This window comes from Pseudorca crassidens, chromosome 3, assembly GCF_039906515.1.
Source record: "Pseudorca crassidens isolate mPseCra1 chromosome 3, mPseCra1.hap1, whole genome shotgun sequence".
NCBI lineage: Eukaryota > Metazoa > Chordata > Mammalia > Artiodactyla > Delphinidae > Pseudorca > Pseudorca crassidens.
In genome coordinates, this window is record NC_090298.1 from 157,479,621 (window position 1) to 157,498,039 (window position 18,419).

The 18,419-nt window shown below is 36.2% G+C and overlaps 1 protein-coding gene across 5 annotated transcripts in view; it reads left to right on the forward strand.

Annotated features, from left to right (window-relative positions):
* The window catches only part of RNF145 (ring finger protein 145), a 97,194-nt gene that overhangs the window by 31,841 nt on the left and 46,934 nt on the right, over positions 1–18,419 (forward strand). For all 5 annotated transcript variants that reach the window (XM_067732975.1, XM_067732976.1, XM_067732979.1 and 2 more), the window contains 4 exons: positions 2,544–2,635; positions 10,295–10,530; positions 13,004–13,179; positions 16,571–16,711. In XM_067732975.1, coding sequence (XP_067589076.1) covers positions 2,544–2,635; positions 10,295–10,530; positions 13,004–13,179; positions 16,571–16,711 — 645 coding nt within the window. The remainder of the gene's footprint in view (positions 1–2,543; positions 2,636–10,294; positions 10,531–13,003; positions 13,180–16,570; positions 16,712–18,419) is intronic.

Sequence of the window (18,419 nt, forward strand, 5' to 3'; positions counted from 1 at the left end):
CTGAGCCTGCGCGTCCGGAGCCTGTTGCTCCGCAGCGGGAGAGGCCACAACAGTGAGAGGCCCGCATACCGCAAAAAAAAAAAAAAAAAAAAGAGGGTAAGCTGAAGTAGGCTAGGAAATAATACAAAACAATTAGCAAATGTCTCAGCAATAAGAAATTCTTGATAATGTTGAGTTTCCTGAGTTTCTTATGAAACATCAGTAATATGATGACAAAAGCAAATGTGAGAGAAAATAAGACAGGGAACCCAACTCTGTCATCTCCTCCCCTCACCCCTCTCTGTGAGAGAGCTCCTGGGACTGAGGTCCTTTTGGTCCATCTTTTGGCTTTTCCCCTTGGAGGTAGTGCTCTTGTAGGCCCCCCTTTTTTACTGAGGTGAAATTCACATAACAAAATTAACCTTTTAAAGCGAACAGTTCATATAGTACGTTCATAATGTTGTATAACCGTCACCATTATCTAATTCCATTTTCATCACCCCAGAATGAAACCTGCAACCCTTAAATAGTTGTTTCCATTCCCCCTCCCCCCATCCCGTGGCAAACACCAACCTGCCTTTTGTCTTTATGGGTTGTCCCTGGCCTCTTTTTACTTTTTAATTTAATTTTTTTAAAGTCTTTATTGGATTTGTTACAATATTGCTTCAGTTTTATGTTTTGGTCCTTCAGCCGCTAGGAATGTGGGATCTTAGCTCTCTGACCCAGGATCAGACCTGCACGCCCTGCATTGGAAGGCGAAGTCTTAACCACTGGACTGCCAGGGAAGTCCCACGTGGCCTCTCTTTAAACTGGATCTATTTGAGAGGGATGTGCTATGGCCAAAAAGAAATTATTTGGCTTTAAAGGCCTAGGTAGTACTGGGACTCAGAGCTACATCTCTTTAAAATATAAATTTATTTCTTTAATAGCATTTTCAAAGACTTCGTAAGCGTACATGGTAGTTATGTGTCTATTTTATTTTAAACTTCATAATTCTCTTAATTCTTTAGCTTTCTATCTTAAAGCTATATGAAATATAATAATTACATTGACGGTTACCTATACTACACTAGTAATCAGATATTTATATATAATTTGCACGTGTAGCGTTTGTGTCTCTCTACATTAAAACAGGATTTCAACCACTGACCTTCTGGAGTGGGTAATTCTTTGTTGTGGGGGCTGTTCTGTGCACTGTAGAATGCTTTAGCAACATCTTGGCTTAGGTGCCAGTAGCACCCCTCCACCCTTCCAAGCTGTGACAACTAAAAATGTCTCCAGACATTGCAGACTATCCCTTCAGGGGCAAAATCACCCCTGGTTGACAGCCACTGCATTAGAATCATTCCCATTGAGAATTTGGCTTTCTCTTTACTAGAAAGAGACTTTATTTGTTAAAAATAATCCTCCTAGAGTTATAGAGGAGAATTGCAAAATCACCCAAGAAGCTTAGTCATTCATTGGTTTTTATAATTGTTCCCAAAACTGCTTTAAATTTTTATTTTAGTTTTTAATGTTGATTTTTGGCAATACTCTCCTTGCTGATTATGTAAAGGTCATTTCTTGTTTGGCTATGTTATGCTGAAGGAATTCAACTTGATTGCCTAATAGGAAGTAATTTCATGGAAAAAGTAAATACAGCCATCTGAGTTTTTCAGAAATACTTGAAACATTAAAACTATTAAAGTACAGTGAATAAAGCATTCAGCAATTGAAGAAAAGGAGAATTTTTTTTAACACAAACTTTCCTACTTTGATGTCAGAAGAACTTAAGACAACCATGTTCTACTATTACCACTGAACTTATTGATAATAAAGTAAATTCTCCCTTTTTGTGCTTCTTGCCTCTGCCCTAAAAGTTCTGTTTTCTCAGAGTGTAAAGACTCTTTGGCCAATACTTAAATCTTGTTATTTCTCAGTGATCAATGTTAAATGAATTAAATTTTAAAAGGAATATTTGATTTGATTTAAAATTTATCTCAAAATAAGTTTGTAGCCTACAAAATATTATAATTCTAATTATAGATTCCCTGTAGACTTGAAAGTGACAGTTTTTAAGGATTGTCCTGCTACAAGCTAGTTTGCTAGCTAGTTTGTGATTTTACCTGTAACTAGTTAAGTATAACTTGGGACAAAACTTTGGGGAAAAGAAGATGGGAGGGATGATGGAAGCTAGTCAAAAGAGGGGAAATTCAATGTAATAGTATTAGGTGTTATCAGTTAAGTAGTAGGGTTGAGAGATGGCATCTCAACTGGCTTTTTCCTGGGCATAAATTATTTAATAAGGTCGTGGGAAGAAAGAAAATCCCACAAAGTAGAGCCTTGGCTGCTTCTCTGCATAGTAAAATTCAGTTTCAGTAAATTCTCTTTCCAGTGCATGGACGAAGGAGATGAAGGCCATCCCTCTATAATTTTTTGTACCTAAAGTTTTCCTTAGTATAGATGTGGATAGAGGTGTTATTAACATAATATGCTTTTTATAAGAATGCTGTGCTATAGCAGCTTCTATCTCCCATATGTGCTTGGAATGTATCTAATACATTCTTATCATTTTACTTATTTAGGGACTACGTTAGGAGTGAACTGGAGTCCGCCTATGAAGGACCAATGTATTTAGAACCTCTCTCCATGAATCGGTTTACCACAGCCTTAATAGGTAAGTATTATAAAAGAATTAAAAGTGTACGTAGGAACCAACCAATCTTAATTACTATTTTCTAAAATTGGTTCATACTTAATACAAAAAACTGGAAAACTCAAAAGTTATTCATGATGACTTTCAAAACATAGCCATTGTTAAATGTTAGTCTTTTTCTTTCATACATAGGTGTTTCTTATTTTACATGTTTATGATCACATATAGCCTGTAGTTGCTTGTGTTTTTTTAAGGGTAATGTAAGTATTTGGGAAGATTAATTTTAAAATAAAGCTAATAATTACTTTGTAAGATTAAAATGAAATACGTAATGTCTTAGTATTGTTTACTGTTGTTGAAAGCCATTATCCTATAGTCAAAAATAAAGTGCCAGAAACATCAAGAACTTGAGACATGATTGAAATATTCAGGTAGCAGAATGCTTAAAACAGAAGTGTTGGCTAGGACCCCAAAACAATATAGATACAGTCCAAAGTGAAATACTAGACCCTACCATGCCAAAGTTGCAAAAAACAAAGTGAGAGAAAACCTCTCACTGTTGTGGCCTCTCCCGTTGCGGAGCACAGGCTCTGGACGCGCAGGCTCAGCGGCCATGGCTCACGGGCCCAGCCGCTCCGCGGCATGTGGGATCTTCCCGGACCAGGGCACAAACCCGTGTCCCCTGCATCGGCAGGCGGACTCTCAACCACTGCGCCACCAGGGAAGCCCATAGTATGTAATTCTTAAATTCACCCATGTAGAGGGTGTTAAGAGGTTGAATGTTGGGATTTGAAGGAGGATTTCTTTAGGGAGCTGTTTTCTCTAAAATACCTGCTGGGCCCTTCTCATTTAGAGAATTTAGTGGTAGACCATTTGGAGACACATATTTTTTTGTGGCTTAGTGGGGATACTACAGACTGGTGTCCAACCTAGGCCTGCAATATCTAAAGCTACACCATCCAAAACAAGCCACATGTGGCTTGTGAGCCCTTGAAATGTGACTAGTCCAAATTAAAATATACTGTCGTGTAAAACACATCCAATTTCTCAAACGTAGTACAAAAACGATGTAGACTGTCTTGTTAATTTTTTAATATAGATTGAATGTCTATGTGATAATATTTGGGAAATATTAGATTAAATAAAATATATTATTAATTAATTTTACTTTTTTTTTACCTTTATAAAATGATGCTACCAGAATATTAAACATTATATATATGGCTTGTATTATAATTCTAGTCTGATATAAAGGCCAGCACTGGGCTGGCTGGCTGGCTGTTGAGTTTCTGACCATGGAGTGAAAATGTCTTGAGAGGTTCTCCTGTATCATCTAATCTGTGTAGGCAAAGAATGTTAGTTTACTATGGACTAGATGAGGGCCCCAAGAGTCAATGGAATTTTCTTAGGTCCTCCCAAGACGGCCCTTAAAAAGGATGAGAAGACTCCAACAGGGATTGAATTTAAGGAGCTGAGGAAAGAACCAAAAACAGCCAGAGGAGGGTACATAACAAGCATCAAGGGTACTGCAGATGAGAGATCCACAGTGATGGGAACAATCAGAAGAATCCTTAAAAGTGCCCAGGAGAAAGGAGATCCATTTTAAATACGCCAACTGTAGGGAGCACCAATACCATACCATTGTAAGAACATAGTTCAGTAAGAATTTTCTACTTCCCTCCCTCTCCTTCCCTGCCTGCTTCAGTCGTGAGTAAGTCAGGAAAAGTGTGAGATTGTGCTGGCAGAGAAAGAGGAAGAAGATTGCCTTAACCTCTCTACTCCCTCTCACAATTGCAGGTTTTCTGTTATGCCGTAGGAGGCCTCAGCTGGAATAAAGGAAAACCCTCAACTTTAAATCAGTTTCAAAGTTTTGTTTGTTATTAGATTGAGATTAGATTAGATTAGATTAGATTGTATAACCTGTGCTAGATTAGAAAAGGTATGGGACTTGCCTTAGGGGCAGGAGAACACTCAGTTCACAGAGTGGCTTTTAAGACAGTAGGACACAAAAATAATGTTGCTTTATGGCTATATCCCATGAATTGGTATATTCAGTAGTGGTGACATCCAAGTATGAAAATATTTGCTAGGTTAGAAAACTCATAAAGTGTTCTCTTTTATTCTATAATGGACGCAATTTAGTATAAATCTGTATATTTCCTTAAATTTTTCCTATCAGTGGTTATGATAGTGTGTTTACTCAACTAAGATTCAATTAATTGGAAATAAAACAAAATCCGTAAACTATTAAGTAGCAATTTTCTTTAGACTTTGATTTTAAAGTAACTTTCTACTCCTTTTCTTCCATTTCACTAATGAACTTTTAATGAAAAATTAAGTAATTTGAATATGCCATCATTTCTTAGGATTACAGACTTCTTGGAGATAGTTCTTACAGTGGAATTCTGAAATCCAAAGAGTACATTGTGATTTTGATTTATTCAGAATTGTCAGTTGGAATAGGCATGTCAAGTTAAACAACTTCCTTTTCTCCTGGAGCTATAGGAAAGATTTCCACTAACAGTATGACTCCTTCCTTCTTTCACCTAAATAAGAGGAGTAGTCTTCTCTTAAAGAGAATCACAGCATATGAGTCATAGTCTTCTGTGAAAGAAGATAAATTAAATGAAGCCTGTAACCCCAGAGCTGAACACCGAATGTGCTGTCCTAGACTTATGGGAATTTTCAGAGCTTAAAGGAAGTTTACAGCATGCTGAACAAGGAAATTTTTTTTTTTTTAAGAAGAAAAAAGAGAATTTTATTTGAGCCAAACTGACGATTATAACACAGGGAGCAGATTCTCAGAAAGCTCTGAGAATTTGAAAAAGGAAATTTAAATATCATAGCTGTGAGTACAGTGAAAGTAAGACATACCAGAATGAAAATTCCTAATCATTCCTAATATTAAAGCATTTCCTCTGAGTATTTTATTTCTTTCAGAGTTTTAGCTAATTTTTTAATCAAAGAAATATACTTACTTTTAAAACTCAAGAAATACCACAATTTTATGATGAAAATCGGTTTTCTCCTGTACCACTCCTCTCTACTCTCAGGTATCATTCTGCAGAGGCCTTTCTCCTTTCAACTCACCTAACTTTTCCCTGCTGTTTTCTCTTTTGTCCCCTTCTGGAAATTCTCTTAATTGGTAAGGTTCCTCCCACATTGAGCCCCTAATTTTCTTACTGTTCCATTTTCCTTTTTCTCTCTCTCTGTCTCTCTCTTTGTTTTACTTTCTGAGATTTCCCAACTTTATCTTACAACCCTTTCGTTGTTATATATTTTAATATCCTGGAGTTTGTTTTCTTTTTATTGTGACAGTCTTTTAAATTTCTTAGATATATTATTTACTTTGAAGCTTTCTTTTTTTTTTTTTATGGTACGTGGGCCTCTCACTGCTGTGGCCTCACCCGTTGCGGAGCACAGGCTCAGTGGCCGTGGCTCACGGGCCCAGCCACTCCACAGCATATGGGATCCTCCCGGACCGGGGCACGAAGCCGTGTCCCCTGCATCGGCAGGCGGACTCTCAACCACTGTGCCACCAGGGAAGCCCCTGAAGCTTTCTTTTGTTCCTTGAGTTCTCTCCATTTGTTTTGGTCTTTGCCTTACCTGGGACAGCAGTATTTCTTAAGCCTGGATTAGAATCACCTGGTTATATTACATAAAAAATTATAAATACTGATGCCTAGACCCCATATGAGGCTGATAAACTGTAAGTTTTACTTAAATATCCTTGTGTGATCATTTGTATTAAAGTGAGTTATTAAGTTGTCGATTGGAATCTCTTTAAGGCTTACCAACGGGTATGTTTCACATTTGGTGTCAAGTGCGACTGGCTGTTTTTGGGGGGACCCCTAAGTGTGTGTATTTGTAGGTCTTTTCACTTGGACTTGGGTCAGTTTCCCCAAAGAAGAATCTTTCTGTCTCCTGTAGGGGAGGCTAGTGTCAGTGACAAGAGCTGGGTGGCAATAAACATGGCAGCAGTGTTTGGAGACCTAGAGTGATCTCATCCTTCTGGGTGCAGACTTTTATTTTAATCTCTGTTTTTCATTTGGGCACTGCACCTCACCTCTGCCCTGAGCTGTGCACAGTGCCCAGGAGCCTATTTCAGCCTTTCTGGAGAGCAAAATTCAGTCTTCTTCTCAGGGTGGGGAAAGAGTAGTGGCCTGATAGTTGTTTTCTAGCCCCTAAGATTTTGTTGACTTATCTTACTAGGTGGCCTCTTCTCAGTTTTCTTTTTCTATTTCTTTCTTTTTTTTTTTTTCTGAGGGTAGAAAGTGAGATTTATTGAGTACACTGTGGGGGAGACCAAGAGGGGGTCTACGCTGGGGGAGAGAAACTGGGCTTCTTTTATGGTCCCCTCTGGTCACCCTTGGGTTAATGTTCCACCCGTTTGGTGGTTAGGGCTGGGTGTGTCATAGCTCTATCTGCCTGGAATGCCAACTGCTTGTGACTACTGATAATTTCCCGTTGGGGGGAGAGTGCATTTGTCTTATCTTAAAAGGACCGCCCCAGCCTAAGATGGCTGTTCTTTTGTTAAGCTCTACATTTCCCCCCCCCCCGTCAGATCAGCAGAGTCAAATCATTGACATCTGGGCAACGACATCATCTTGGGCTACTTCCTGCTGAGAAAGGGTGACATTGGGTCCCAGTTGGCTTTGCTGGTCGGCTGTGGGGCTGTGGGATTCTGTGTGAATAGAAATTTTGGGAGGCCTGTTTGAGAGTAGTCAACTGTATTGATTCTAGAGGTTGGAATCCTTGTCTTGTCACCATTTGTAGCTTGATGGAATGAAGTTGGTTTTGTAGCAACTTGTTTGACGTACTTGGTGACGTTCGTGGATCAGGATGGAAAGAGAAAAGAGGATCTCACAGTGTGCCTGGATTTGCCCCAGACGAGCTGCCGCTGCCGAATGCACCAGGTGTTAGAAGTGAGGAGTCCCAAAGCTAGGCCCAAAGGACACTACCACCCCATCGGGCAGGGACAGTCAGTCGATATGGGACTGGGCTTTAGGTCCGCCAGAGAGTCAGGATGTGCAATCCCTGGTCTCCAGGGACCTTAGACCATCGGCAGTGTTGAAGAGGAGAAAAGACTTTCCAGAATGTAGCCCTTGGGGTGACAGTGAGTCGGAGCCCGTCTGGAGACCTTGGGTCCCGCTGAGCAATAACCCTGGCCGGGGACCTTCAATTGCCCCAAGTCATTAGGCCGATCACTACTATTGGAAGACTGATTAGAAAAGGCAGACAGAGGCATTCCCTGTATGGGCCACCAAAATGCTGTGGAATGTGGTGATGGGGCTGGCAATGTGGGTGGTAAAAGAATTCACCGAGCCCGAAGTGAGGGTAGAAAGCGAGATCTATTGAGTACACTGCAAGGGAGCAGAGGGTGAGAGCAAGCTGTGGGGGAGGGGATCTGCCTCAGTTTTCTTTATTATTAGGTGTTTTTCTCTTTCTTAATGCCTTTATGAATGTTTTTCATGTGATTTGAATATCAGTTCTTTAAAGGCTAAAATTAGTACTTTGTGGGAAAAAATACCACATATGTTACATACAGTGTAGTAGATTGTTAATAAATTTTCAGCTTTGTATAAAAATAGTTGCAGTTTTTTAATTCTTCTAAAAATAATATGGATAGAACACAAATTAGAATCTAAAAATATTGTTTTGCTTTTCATTGGCAAGAAGGAAGAGAATTTGACTGATTCCTAAATCAATTTGGAAGATGACATGTTCAAGAATTTCTAAGAAATTCTGAGAGGAGCAATAAGAGGAGACTTGTCCAGTCAGAGAAAAGGAATAGTGGGCACTGTCATCAGAGTAGAGCACTGAAAAAAATTAGCAAGTTCTGACACAGACACAAAATACACAGAAGATTCTGAAGTATACCAAAGTGGCATTTCAAATTAATGAGAAAAGAATTGGATGATTCCAATAGCTAGTTTTGAGACAACTGACTACACATCTGGAAAAACAAACATAGGTCTTTACTTTTTACCTTATTCTAAAATAATTTCCATATATATTAATTTTTAAATTAAAGAAAATATAGGTGATTACATGTATGATCTTGAGTAGGGGGAGCCATATAATTAACCATGGCACCAGAAGTAGAAACCATTAAGGAAAAGATTGATAGGTTTGACTCTTTATAATACAAACTTCTATACTATGAGAGAAAAAGTTATTAAAATACTCAAATGACAGATTGGGAAAATAGAATCATATGATAAAGGAGGTTAATATCTTGATCAAACAACAGAAGGCTACATATCCTAGTAAAAGAATAGACAAAGAATGTGAACAAACGTTTTGCCAAATAATTGCAAATGCGTTTACATGTTGATTGGACAAAAAGTTCGTTTGCGTTTTTCTGTAAGGTTACGGAAAAACCTGAACGAACTTTTTGGCCAACCCATTACTTATTGGTAATGTTCAGTGCTACTGGTAAACGACAAAATACAAATTTAACAAAAACTTAGAAAATATTCCTTGCCCTTCCCTTTCTTAAATTATTTTCACTGTTGACAGGTAGGTGAGAAAATGGGCACCCCTGTACACTGTGTGTTTTGTGTCTGTAGGGCAATTGACAGTATGTGTTAAAAGCCTTAAAAAATGTTTCTTCTGACTCAGTAATCCCACTTATAGGAATTTAGGCTAAGAAAATATTAGGAAATGTGCTCCAAGTAGTTTATACAATGATGTCATAAATGTACAGGCTTATTCATAACAAAGCATTTTATAATTATGAAACATTTGAAAATAGCCAAATGCTAATATTGTCATGTGCATTCAGTTTTTTAACTAAAAAAACAACAAAAGCCTTTATTTATTTATTTGAGAGATATATGCATAATATGTATTAAATGAAAAAAGTTGATTGTGTGTATGCTATAATCTCCTTTATATAAAACATTTGTGTATATTCACATGCATAGAATAAATCTGAAAAGGTAACAATATGAATAACTTTGAGCACTGCCTAGGTTTCAGATAAAATGCTAAGGCTTTACGTGCAATACCTTATTTAATGAACACGACATTAACAGTGCTACCTTTGGGTGACAGGATTGTAGGAGATTGAGGCTTCTTTTTCCTTTTTCCTTCTCTGTATTTCCTAACTTTTCTATAATCATGCATAATCCTCTGTGAGAAGAATTTGTTGTTTAAACTTCTCAGTTTTAACTTCTCATTATTGAGTCATTTGGGAAGGCTTGCATGGTCCTGCAGAAACAATTAAAGATTGAAAACCTCAGAATAAATCTTGTCACAGCATGATCTTGGACAAGTAACTGTATCTCTTGGATTTTATACTTTCACCTCTAGAGGAGAACAGTTAAATATTGAGGGCCTTTGTAAAAGGAGCTAAATATATTTAGTTGTAACTGAATTCTTTTTTGAATGAGACATTTTAAAAAATTGCCATATTATATATGCCATCTGGAATGTGATGAAGACCAGTGGATATTTGTGCTGCTTCTTTTAAGTTAGTCCTAGGGAATGGGTGCCCAAAATTCACAGAACATGTAATTTTGGTCAGATGAAATTAAAATTTGATTTAAAATATTATCTAAGAGATCCTAACTAAACTCCTTCAAAAGCTGTGTCATCATCCTTTTCAACAGTGTTTTGTTTTTATTTTGTGATTACCAAATCTCGAAATTAAATATGTTCTCCCCCCCATTTTAGGTCAGTTGGTGGTGTGTACTTTATGCTCCTGTGTCATGAAAACGAAGCAGATTTGGCTCTTTTCAGCTCACATGCTTCCTCTCCTAGCACGCCTCTGCCTTGTTCCTCTGGAGACAATTGTTATCATCAACAAATTTGCTATGATTTTTACTGGATTGGAAGTTCTTTATTTTCTTGGGTCTAACCTTCTAGTACCTTATAACCTTGCCAAGTCTGCATACAGAGAGTTGGTTCAGGTAAGACTTGTGTAGATAAAATTCTACATAAATATTAAGTATATTAAAGATTTAGTTCACTTTTATTTCACAGTCATGGTCATGGTAACATTATGTTTGACAGTTTCAAAATAGTAACTGTTTTCAACCTAATTAGGAGCATCTGAGATTCTTTATTAAGTTCTATTGAGAGGCAGTAAAGTGAAGTAAGTGCTTCTCCAGAAGCAGATGGTCTGGGTTCTCACTCTGATGCTGCTGTTTACCAGCTGTGTAACCTGGGGTTAGTCACTTAAGTTTACTTATCTGTAAAATGGAGCTAATAATAACTGTTGTACTTAACGCATAGGGTAGCCGTGAGATTTGAATGAGTTCAGTGCCAGGTAGATGATATTCAGTGTTAACTATGATAACAAAGACAAGAATGATGTAGAATTGAATACCTAGAGGTCAAATCCTGTTTTTTTCCTGATTATAGCCCTACTGTGAGTACAGTTTTTTCCTTACGTTTGTTTAATAGACTGAGAAGTTAAATAGTTCTGGGCTATGGTATGACAGATTTCATTTAGATGTGGTGCTTGGACTGATTTTGCCAACATAACGTGCTTCTGTCTCTCCTACTTTTATCAGCCTTTGCTCTCAAACAGATTATTTCCAGACACAAACAGTAGGTATTGAGGAGATAAATAGTTCATTTGATTTAATCAGTGAATTTCAGTATATAAAATAGGTCTTAAAACTGACATTGGTATAAAGAGAGTATTAAAATGGGCATTCTCTCCTAGCTCTTTACTGTGTGCGTGACCCTAAGGTACAGGAAGCTTTCAGATTGGTCAAACTGATACTACTAAATGAATCCTTTCCTTGTTGTTATTGTTGTGGCCCCAGGGGCAGATTTTCCCAGAAAAATGTCCTAAGCTCTTGGCCTTACCCTGATTCTACTGATTTCTTCATCTTACATAATGATTAACTTGAGCAACTTTCTTGAAAGTAGATCTTCAGAAGAAGATGGAGTTATTTTCATACTCTCATTGAACAGTTTCTTCGTGGGGAAGGGTTGTTGTATGCAGGGTCAGAATGATGAATTTATGTATATTTTATTTGAATTCAATCTTGTGGAACTACCCTGGTTTGTAAGAAGTGGTAGATATTCAGTAAATATTACTTGGATACTGTTTATTTAGTTACCATAAGGACAAAGCCTCCGTTTTTCAGTGTCATGTTTACCTTCTTGGTTGCCATAAGGTTCTTGTAGCACAAGGTGTTGCAGTTGAAAATAAAGTATAGGTTATGAAATTCGCGACCTGGAAAGAATTGGATAGACAAGAAGTGGAAACTGTCAGGTATTTTAGTGGTCTTTTCCTTGAATGGAAAGAAGGAAAAGTACTCTACCTCTCAGTGATTAGTTTGCTGCTAATAGTAATTTTGCAGCTAGCTGGACAATTTCCTTTTTCTTGCAATATTTTCTAGTTGGGAAAAAATGGGGGTTAATCATGACTCAGTTTTAGAAAAAATATTTGATTTACAGATGAAAAAATGTAAATTTAGAATAAGCTACAAGTCAGTGTATTTTTATTTAAGGTCTTTATAGTTTTTGAAAAATTCTGGTGTCACACCGAGCATTCCGGCAAGACCAATTGGCTGCTTAGGTTAGAGCTTGTAACCTACTTGGCAGAACCTTGTTGTGTTACCAGGGTCCAGTCCCTGGCTTAGTAACTCCAGAAACTTGGTTACAGCTGTACTCCTAGGCTGAATCAGATTATGAGAATTAATTCCTCCTAATCAGTCTCATAAGGAATTGTTTTATAAACTAGACAGCTAATTTATTGACTTATAGTAGTTTAATAAACTTTTTTTAGGTGTACCTTCTTCTCTGGTGTTAATACACTTGGCAAACCAAATCATTTGAGAAATGTTGCTTGATAAATACACAGTAGGAGCAAGGGGAAGTGATTTGTCTGAGGGAAAAGACTTCCTGTCTTTGCTCCATCATAAACTTCTCCAATGATTATTCTGTCTTCCATCAAACTACTTCTCATCTGTGACCTTCCTGAATAAACTCTGGAAAATTCTTTTATATTTCCCTTCCTCCTAGCCCCTCAAGCAGTATTGCATTGTTCATGCTAGTCCTGATCATTTTGATTAGACATGAGTAAGTTTACCAAGGCTCCTCACACTCCCTTGACGTAGTTTAACTCTGACTGTGACTTTATTTTGACATTATCCCTGAACTCTTAGGGCAGTTTACTGTTGCCATTTGATGAATGTGTGTCAACAGTTAATAATAATTCAAAGTCAGAAAATTAACAAAGACATGCTAATTCCTACTTGTATGTATAGAGCTAACTTTGAAGGAATTTAGTTGAAATAATCTTGCAAGAAAAGAAAAGCTACTCAGTTTTTCTCTTTCAGTACTTTAGGTTAAACTCTTTTGTGTTTAAATGTGTTTATTGAAGTGATACAAGGTGTTTTCCTAAAGTCCTATTTTCTTACTCAGGTAGTGGAGGTATATGGCCTTCTAGCCTTGGGGATGTCCCTGTGGAATCAGCTGGTAGTCCCTGTACTGTTCATGGTTTTCTGGCTCGTCTTATTTGCTCTTCAGATTTACTCCTATTTCAGTACTCGGGATCAGCCTGCATCACGAGAGAGGCTTCTTTTCCTTTTCCTCACAAGGTAATTAATAAGAGTATACGATACTATATATAACCCTAGGAAGAGAAAACTTTGATCTAGGAATAGTAAGTTTTTCAAATTAACTTTTGTCACTCTTTTTATAGTGCTTCATATTCAATTAAAATAGGATTTTCACTCAGTGGATGCCTAGGTCTGGCAGTGTAAGGAGGTGCTAATATAATAATGGTGGTATATTTGGCTGCACTGTAGACCGTAGTACAGCAAATAATTTGTGGAAAGGTATGTAGCAAATTGTAAAAATGTTTTTTCAATTTCAAGTTAAACTACTGGAAAAGAAATATGTTACTAAAAATAACTATCACTTTGAGTATTTAATATGTGCCAGCCACACTAATAAACACTTCTTCATACTTACTTTTATAGCAGCCCTGCAAGAAAGGTACCTTATTATCATTAGCATTTCAAAGGTAAGGAAATTGTACCAAGAGTAACTTGCCCAGGTGCCAGTGCCAAAAGAAGGGATGCTGACACTCAAACCCCATCTGAGTCCAAATCCTATGACTTACCTATACACTTTCACTATGCCCTGTTATTTTCAATGTTTTGCTTCCGTATTAATATAGAGTCAAATAATGGTAAAATGAGTATATCATAGTATTTTACTATTTAACCTAAAGGAATTCTAAGACTTGGTTTCTAAAATAAATTATCTTAAAAAAATCTTAAGTCATTAGAGTCCTTTTTCTACCTCATTATCTTTGTTGTGAGCTTATCTAGACATTTGTCACTGTTAAATTCCAAGTTTCCATCTCAGTCCCTCAGAATCTAGCAGATGGGTCTACATCTTCATTCCCTGGCTCATTGTCACTTTAAAAGGCAAGAAAGAAACTCTCCTCCTGGGAAGTATAGGCGAATACAACTTTAGAGTTTTAGTTAGTAGAGCTGTTGTTTCGCAGCCATCCAAAATGATGGAGTGTTGTGCACCAAGTGGTGTAGGGGAGGAGAAGTTTAAGACAGATTTACTCTCTTTAAGGAGCATGTTACTTGTTAAGATTGAAAACGTTACAAAGTTAAACAGCAATAAAAATGTCATGGGGCGATACCTATTTTGACAAGTAAGTAAAATAAACTTATTGGTACTGAGTCAGATTTTGTACTTTCTGAGACTTTTAATTAAAAAGTAGCTTTTATAAACATGCAATAAACTGATATCAAACACATTTTAATGGCCAATTCATTGTTTCACTGCTATTTGTTTTTATGTAAGTATCATGGAGATTTTATGCAGAGTTTTAAAATGGTCCAAAAAGTAACTGAATTTAAAGAGAAAGAGAGATATACAGTTCAGTGGTTAGGATAACCTAAGTGTGGGACTGGGATTGGTCATGTTTTAAACCAGATTATTATCCATTGTGAAGCACAATCAAATGAAGCATAGTATAATGTAAGAGGCTTAACAAATCAGTAAGCTATGAATGAATTTGGACTTAACAAAGTAAGAAAATAATGCTGCAATTTTAGGTGAGGCTTAGATATCTTGCCAAAATAATTTTCTTCTTTATTCCTTTTCCATACATAGGATAGATTGCCCCTTCTCTATATAAGAATATTTTAATTTGGTGTTTTATAGAGAAGTTCCTGTGTGGTTCTTTCATTAATTTGTGTCTCTGTAAGCATTGTTCTTTGTCCTTCTTGATGCACTTGTGCGTTAGGTTATGTGTGTATGTTGCTTTGCCAATGAACAACTTACTCTCAAAAAGGAGGATCACAAGTTTACCAGGATACCCTGACTAAAACAAACCAACAAAGCATGGCAAACAAACTGAAAAACAAAAAGAAGGGATTTTTTGCAGCCAGGAAATAGAAACTAAAATCAATAAAATGTCTCATCGAGGAGAGATGGGAAGAAAAGTTTTATAAATTTCCCAGCCTCTTTCACTTCCCCAAAGCTAGGTTGAAACCTTTTGTTTTCTTTAGTATGCTCTTGAAAAATAGCACCACACATTTTTTTTTTCCCACACATTTTTTTAAAGTAAGAGAAAAAGAATGTGCTCCTCTTGAAAATGTAATTAAATCATACTGTTTGGGTAAAAAAGATTTCTTTAAAAATAGACACAAGAATAGAGAAATTGTTTGGACATTCAGTAAAACTTTCAGACTTTTCCAATGGCAATGAAGTAAAATTTTTAGTGTTATTTTTAGCCATGATCCTCATATTTTTAAATTACTGGACAATTTGTTGAAACATGGTATATAATGATTTTTCTGAGAAAAATATCAAACATTTCAGAAATTAGACTTTTAAGAATGACATAAAATTATTTATTCTTTAGCTGTCAACTACCATGATTGGTAGATATTTTGGCTCCTAATGGAAAACCAGACATTTTTTTCCTCATCATAATGCACAGTGGTCTACGTAAAATTAGATGTTTTCACATAAAAAGTAACTTAAAAACAGTTGTGTAAGAAGGATAACCGTGTAGCAGAGGCATGGAGCTACATAGTAAAGGGCAGATACTGATTTGCCTGAATGAATTCCTCATCCATGCAAGACATTATTCACTGAAATTTCAAAACTTGATACCATGCTTTGAATGTTTTTTTATTAGTTGCTTTATAAATGCTAAATCCAAATTATTGGTACATAATATTACATATATTTGCAAAATACTTGTGAAATTATTCTCAAATGTGTTCAATAAAAGTATTGAATGTATTTCTATAAAATATGAAAGTATTTCCAAGGTTTAGTGCAAGTCCAGTTCTCCTTATTAAAAATTGCTATTAAAATTATTTTGAAATGGTCTTGGGCTATATTCTTGGACATGCTTTTGAAATAACCCAGAAAAGACCTGCATTTACCTACGCCTAAATTAATTAAAATGTAAAGCACCAGTAGCATGGAAGACATTGTTGGAGTGAGAGGAGTCGGGGGCTGCAGAGTCTGCACAGGCCCTACCCCATAGCAGTTTGGTCAGAGAAGGAGTTTTGACAAGGAACCACATTAGCAGTACAGTGTGATCAATTTGAACAGCCAGAACCTTTCAGAAGAACAATGGGCAACTATATACGTTTCTTTTGAATATTATCAGCATGTTAATTAGATTTTCTTAAGGTTTGAACAAGATTTAAGCCTTCAGAGTTTTACTACCTTTGAAGGAGATGATAGTTAATAAAAATAAAAAAGACTGTGTTTCAGATTTGGTGCTATGTGCTGAATATTTGCCAAAGAGTTAGAAAAATGAGGTTAGGATAATAATAAGAATGGATTTAAATTATTAACAGAGTGGTTAGGTGATTTCATCTCAAATTTTGGGTGTTTTCATTGAGGATCAGATCAAGCTTGGTGGTTATTTAAAGGCCTAAGATGTTTCAATTCCAAATAAACAATTTTTATCGGACAATATTTCCCCCCCTTTTTTTCTAGTATTGCTGAATGCTGCAGCACTCCTTACTCACTTTTGGGTTTGGTCTTCACGGTTTCTTTTGTTGCCTTGGGTGTTCTGACACTCTGCAAGTTTTACTTGCAGGGTTATCGAGCTTTCATGAATGATCCTGCCATGAATCGGTAAGTTCTTCACCCTGAATAGCTCTAGACATTTAAATCTTATGTAACTTGAAGAAGGAATGATGAATTTCTTTGTTGATGAATTTTAGAGGAAATGGAATTTTGAGGACTTTTTTTTTGGAATGGTTGCAATATTTAGATTAAAATACTATGAAAAAATAACTAAATTTCTGTGTATAAAAGATGTATTTTTATTATATCTACATAACAATGTATATTAGACACTTTCCTTTCCTAGATTTATTTAAGAGATTTTTGGATAGCTTGCTTTTTCCCATTTGACGTTTGTGTTGCTCTGCTAAAATCAGATTTCTAAATTCGATACTTTCTTAAAGATTTTTCTTTATGTTTGAACATAATTTTGATACTGATTGAAGTTTCAAAGGATGCATTAATGAGGATGCAGAATAGTTATTCCAGTTGTTATTAAATCACTAAGATCAGGTGTTAGGAAACTACTTCTAGAACTTGTCATGATTTCTGTTATCTGAATTAACATAGAGGTTTAATGGTTTCATTTATATAAGTTTATGTAACCTCTTCTTAAAGTATTTAAATTTTTATGGACTATTTCATGATTAGTAGATGCTGAGTACCTCGTAAATTGAGGGGAAATTTTAATTTGTTGTGTATTAGTTTTTTAATGACAGAAAAGAAAAAACCTATGCTCTGTAATTTTCCTGCCAGTCTCAGCTAACACCTTTATAATGGAAAAAGGGAGTGGGGACAAGACAGAAAAATAATTCATGTTTAAGTTCACAGAATTCATACCATTCAGAAAGCACAAAATGGAAAATGACAACTTTCTTCCCCTACTTCCCATTTCCTCTCCCCAAAGGTAACAGCTATAGATGGTAATTTAAAACATTTCTTATAGGGAAAAGTATATATAGTCTTTTCCACATACTATACACATTGTTCTGTACCTTATCTTGTCACTTAATATGGTTTAGATAGGTTTTTTGTTTTGTTTTTATGTCAACACATACACCTCATTCTTTTCGATGAATGCATAGTATTGCAAAAATAATGTATCTTTTTTTTTTTTTTTTGCTATTTAAAAATAATGCTGCTATGAGTGTCTTTGTTCATGTCTCTCTTTTTAAACCCTTAATTAGGAAAATTTTAAACCAGTAAAGCTGAGAAAATAGTAAAATGAACCCCTATGTATGTACCTGGCACCCATCTCCAGTAATATGGCCAGTGTTGTGTGTTGTGTGCCCCTGTCAATTCCACCTACCTTGTCCCATAACACCCCCTCCCTAGCTGCATTTGTTTGGAGCAAATCCCAGATATAATATTATTTTACCTCTAAATCTTTTAGGAAAAAACGATAACTACAATAGAGCATTCATTTCTCATAGAAGAATTCCTTGACATCAGATACCCAGTTGGTGTTCATATTTCCCTAATTATCTGTCTAAATTTTAAAAAACATTTTGTTTGCTCAACTCAGGATCCAAATAATGCCCATGTTGTAGTTGACTGGTATGCCTCTTAAGTCTCTTTCAATATTTAGTTTCCTGCTATCTCTTTATTTTTTCCCTTTAATGTTATTTGTTGAAGACATCGGATTGTTTGTCCTACTTAGTTTTTCAGTCTGGATTTTACTGATTGTATCCCCATGATGTCACATAACATGTTCCATTGTTCACTTTATCTCTCAAATCTGTGTGTGTGTGTGTGTGTGTGTGTGTGTGTGTGTGTG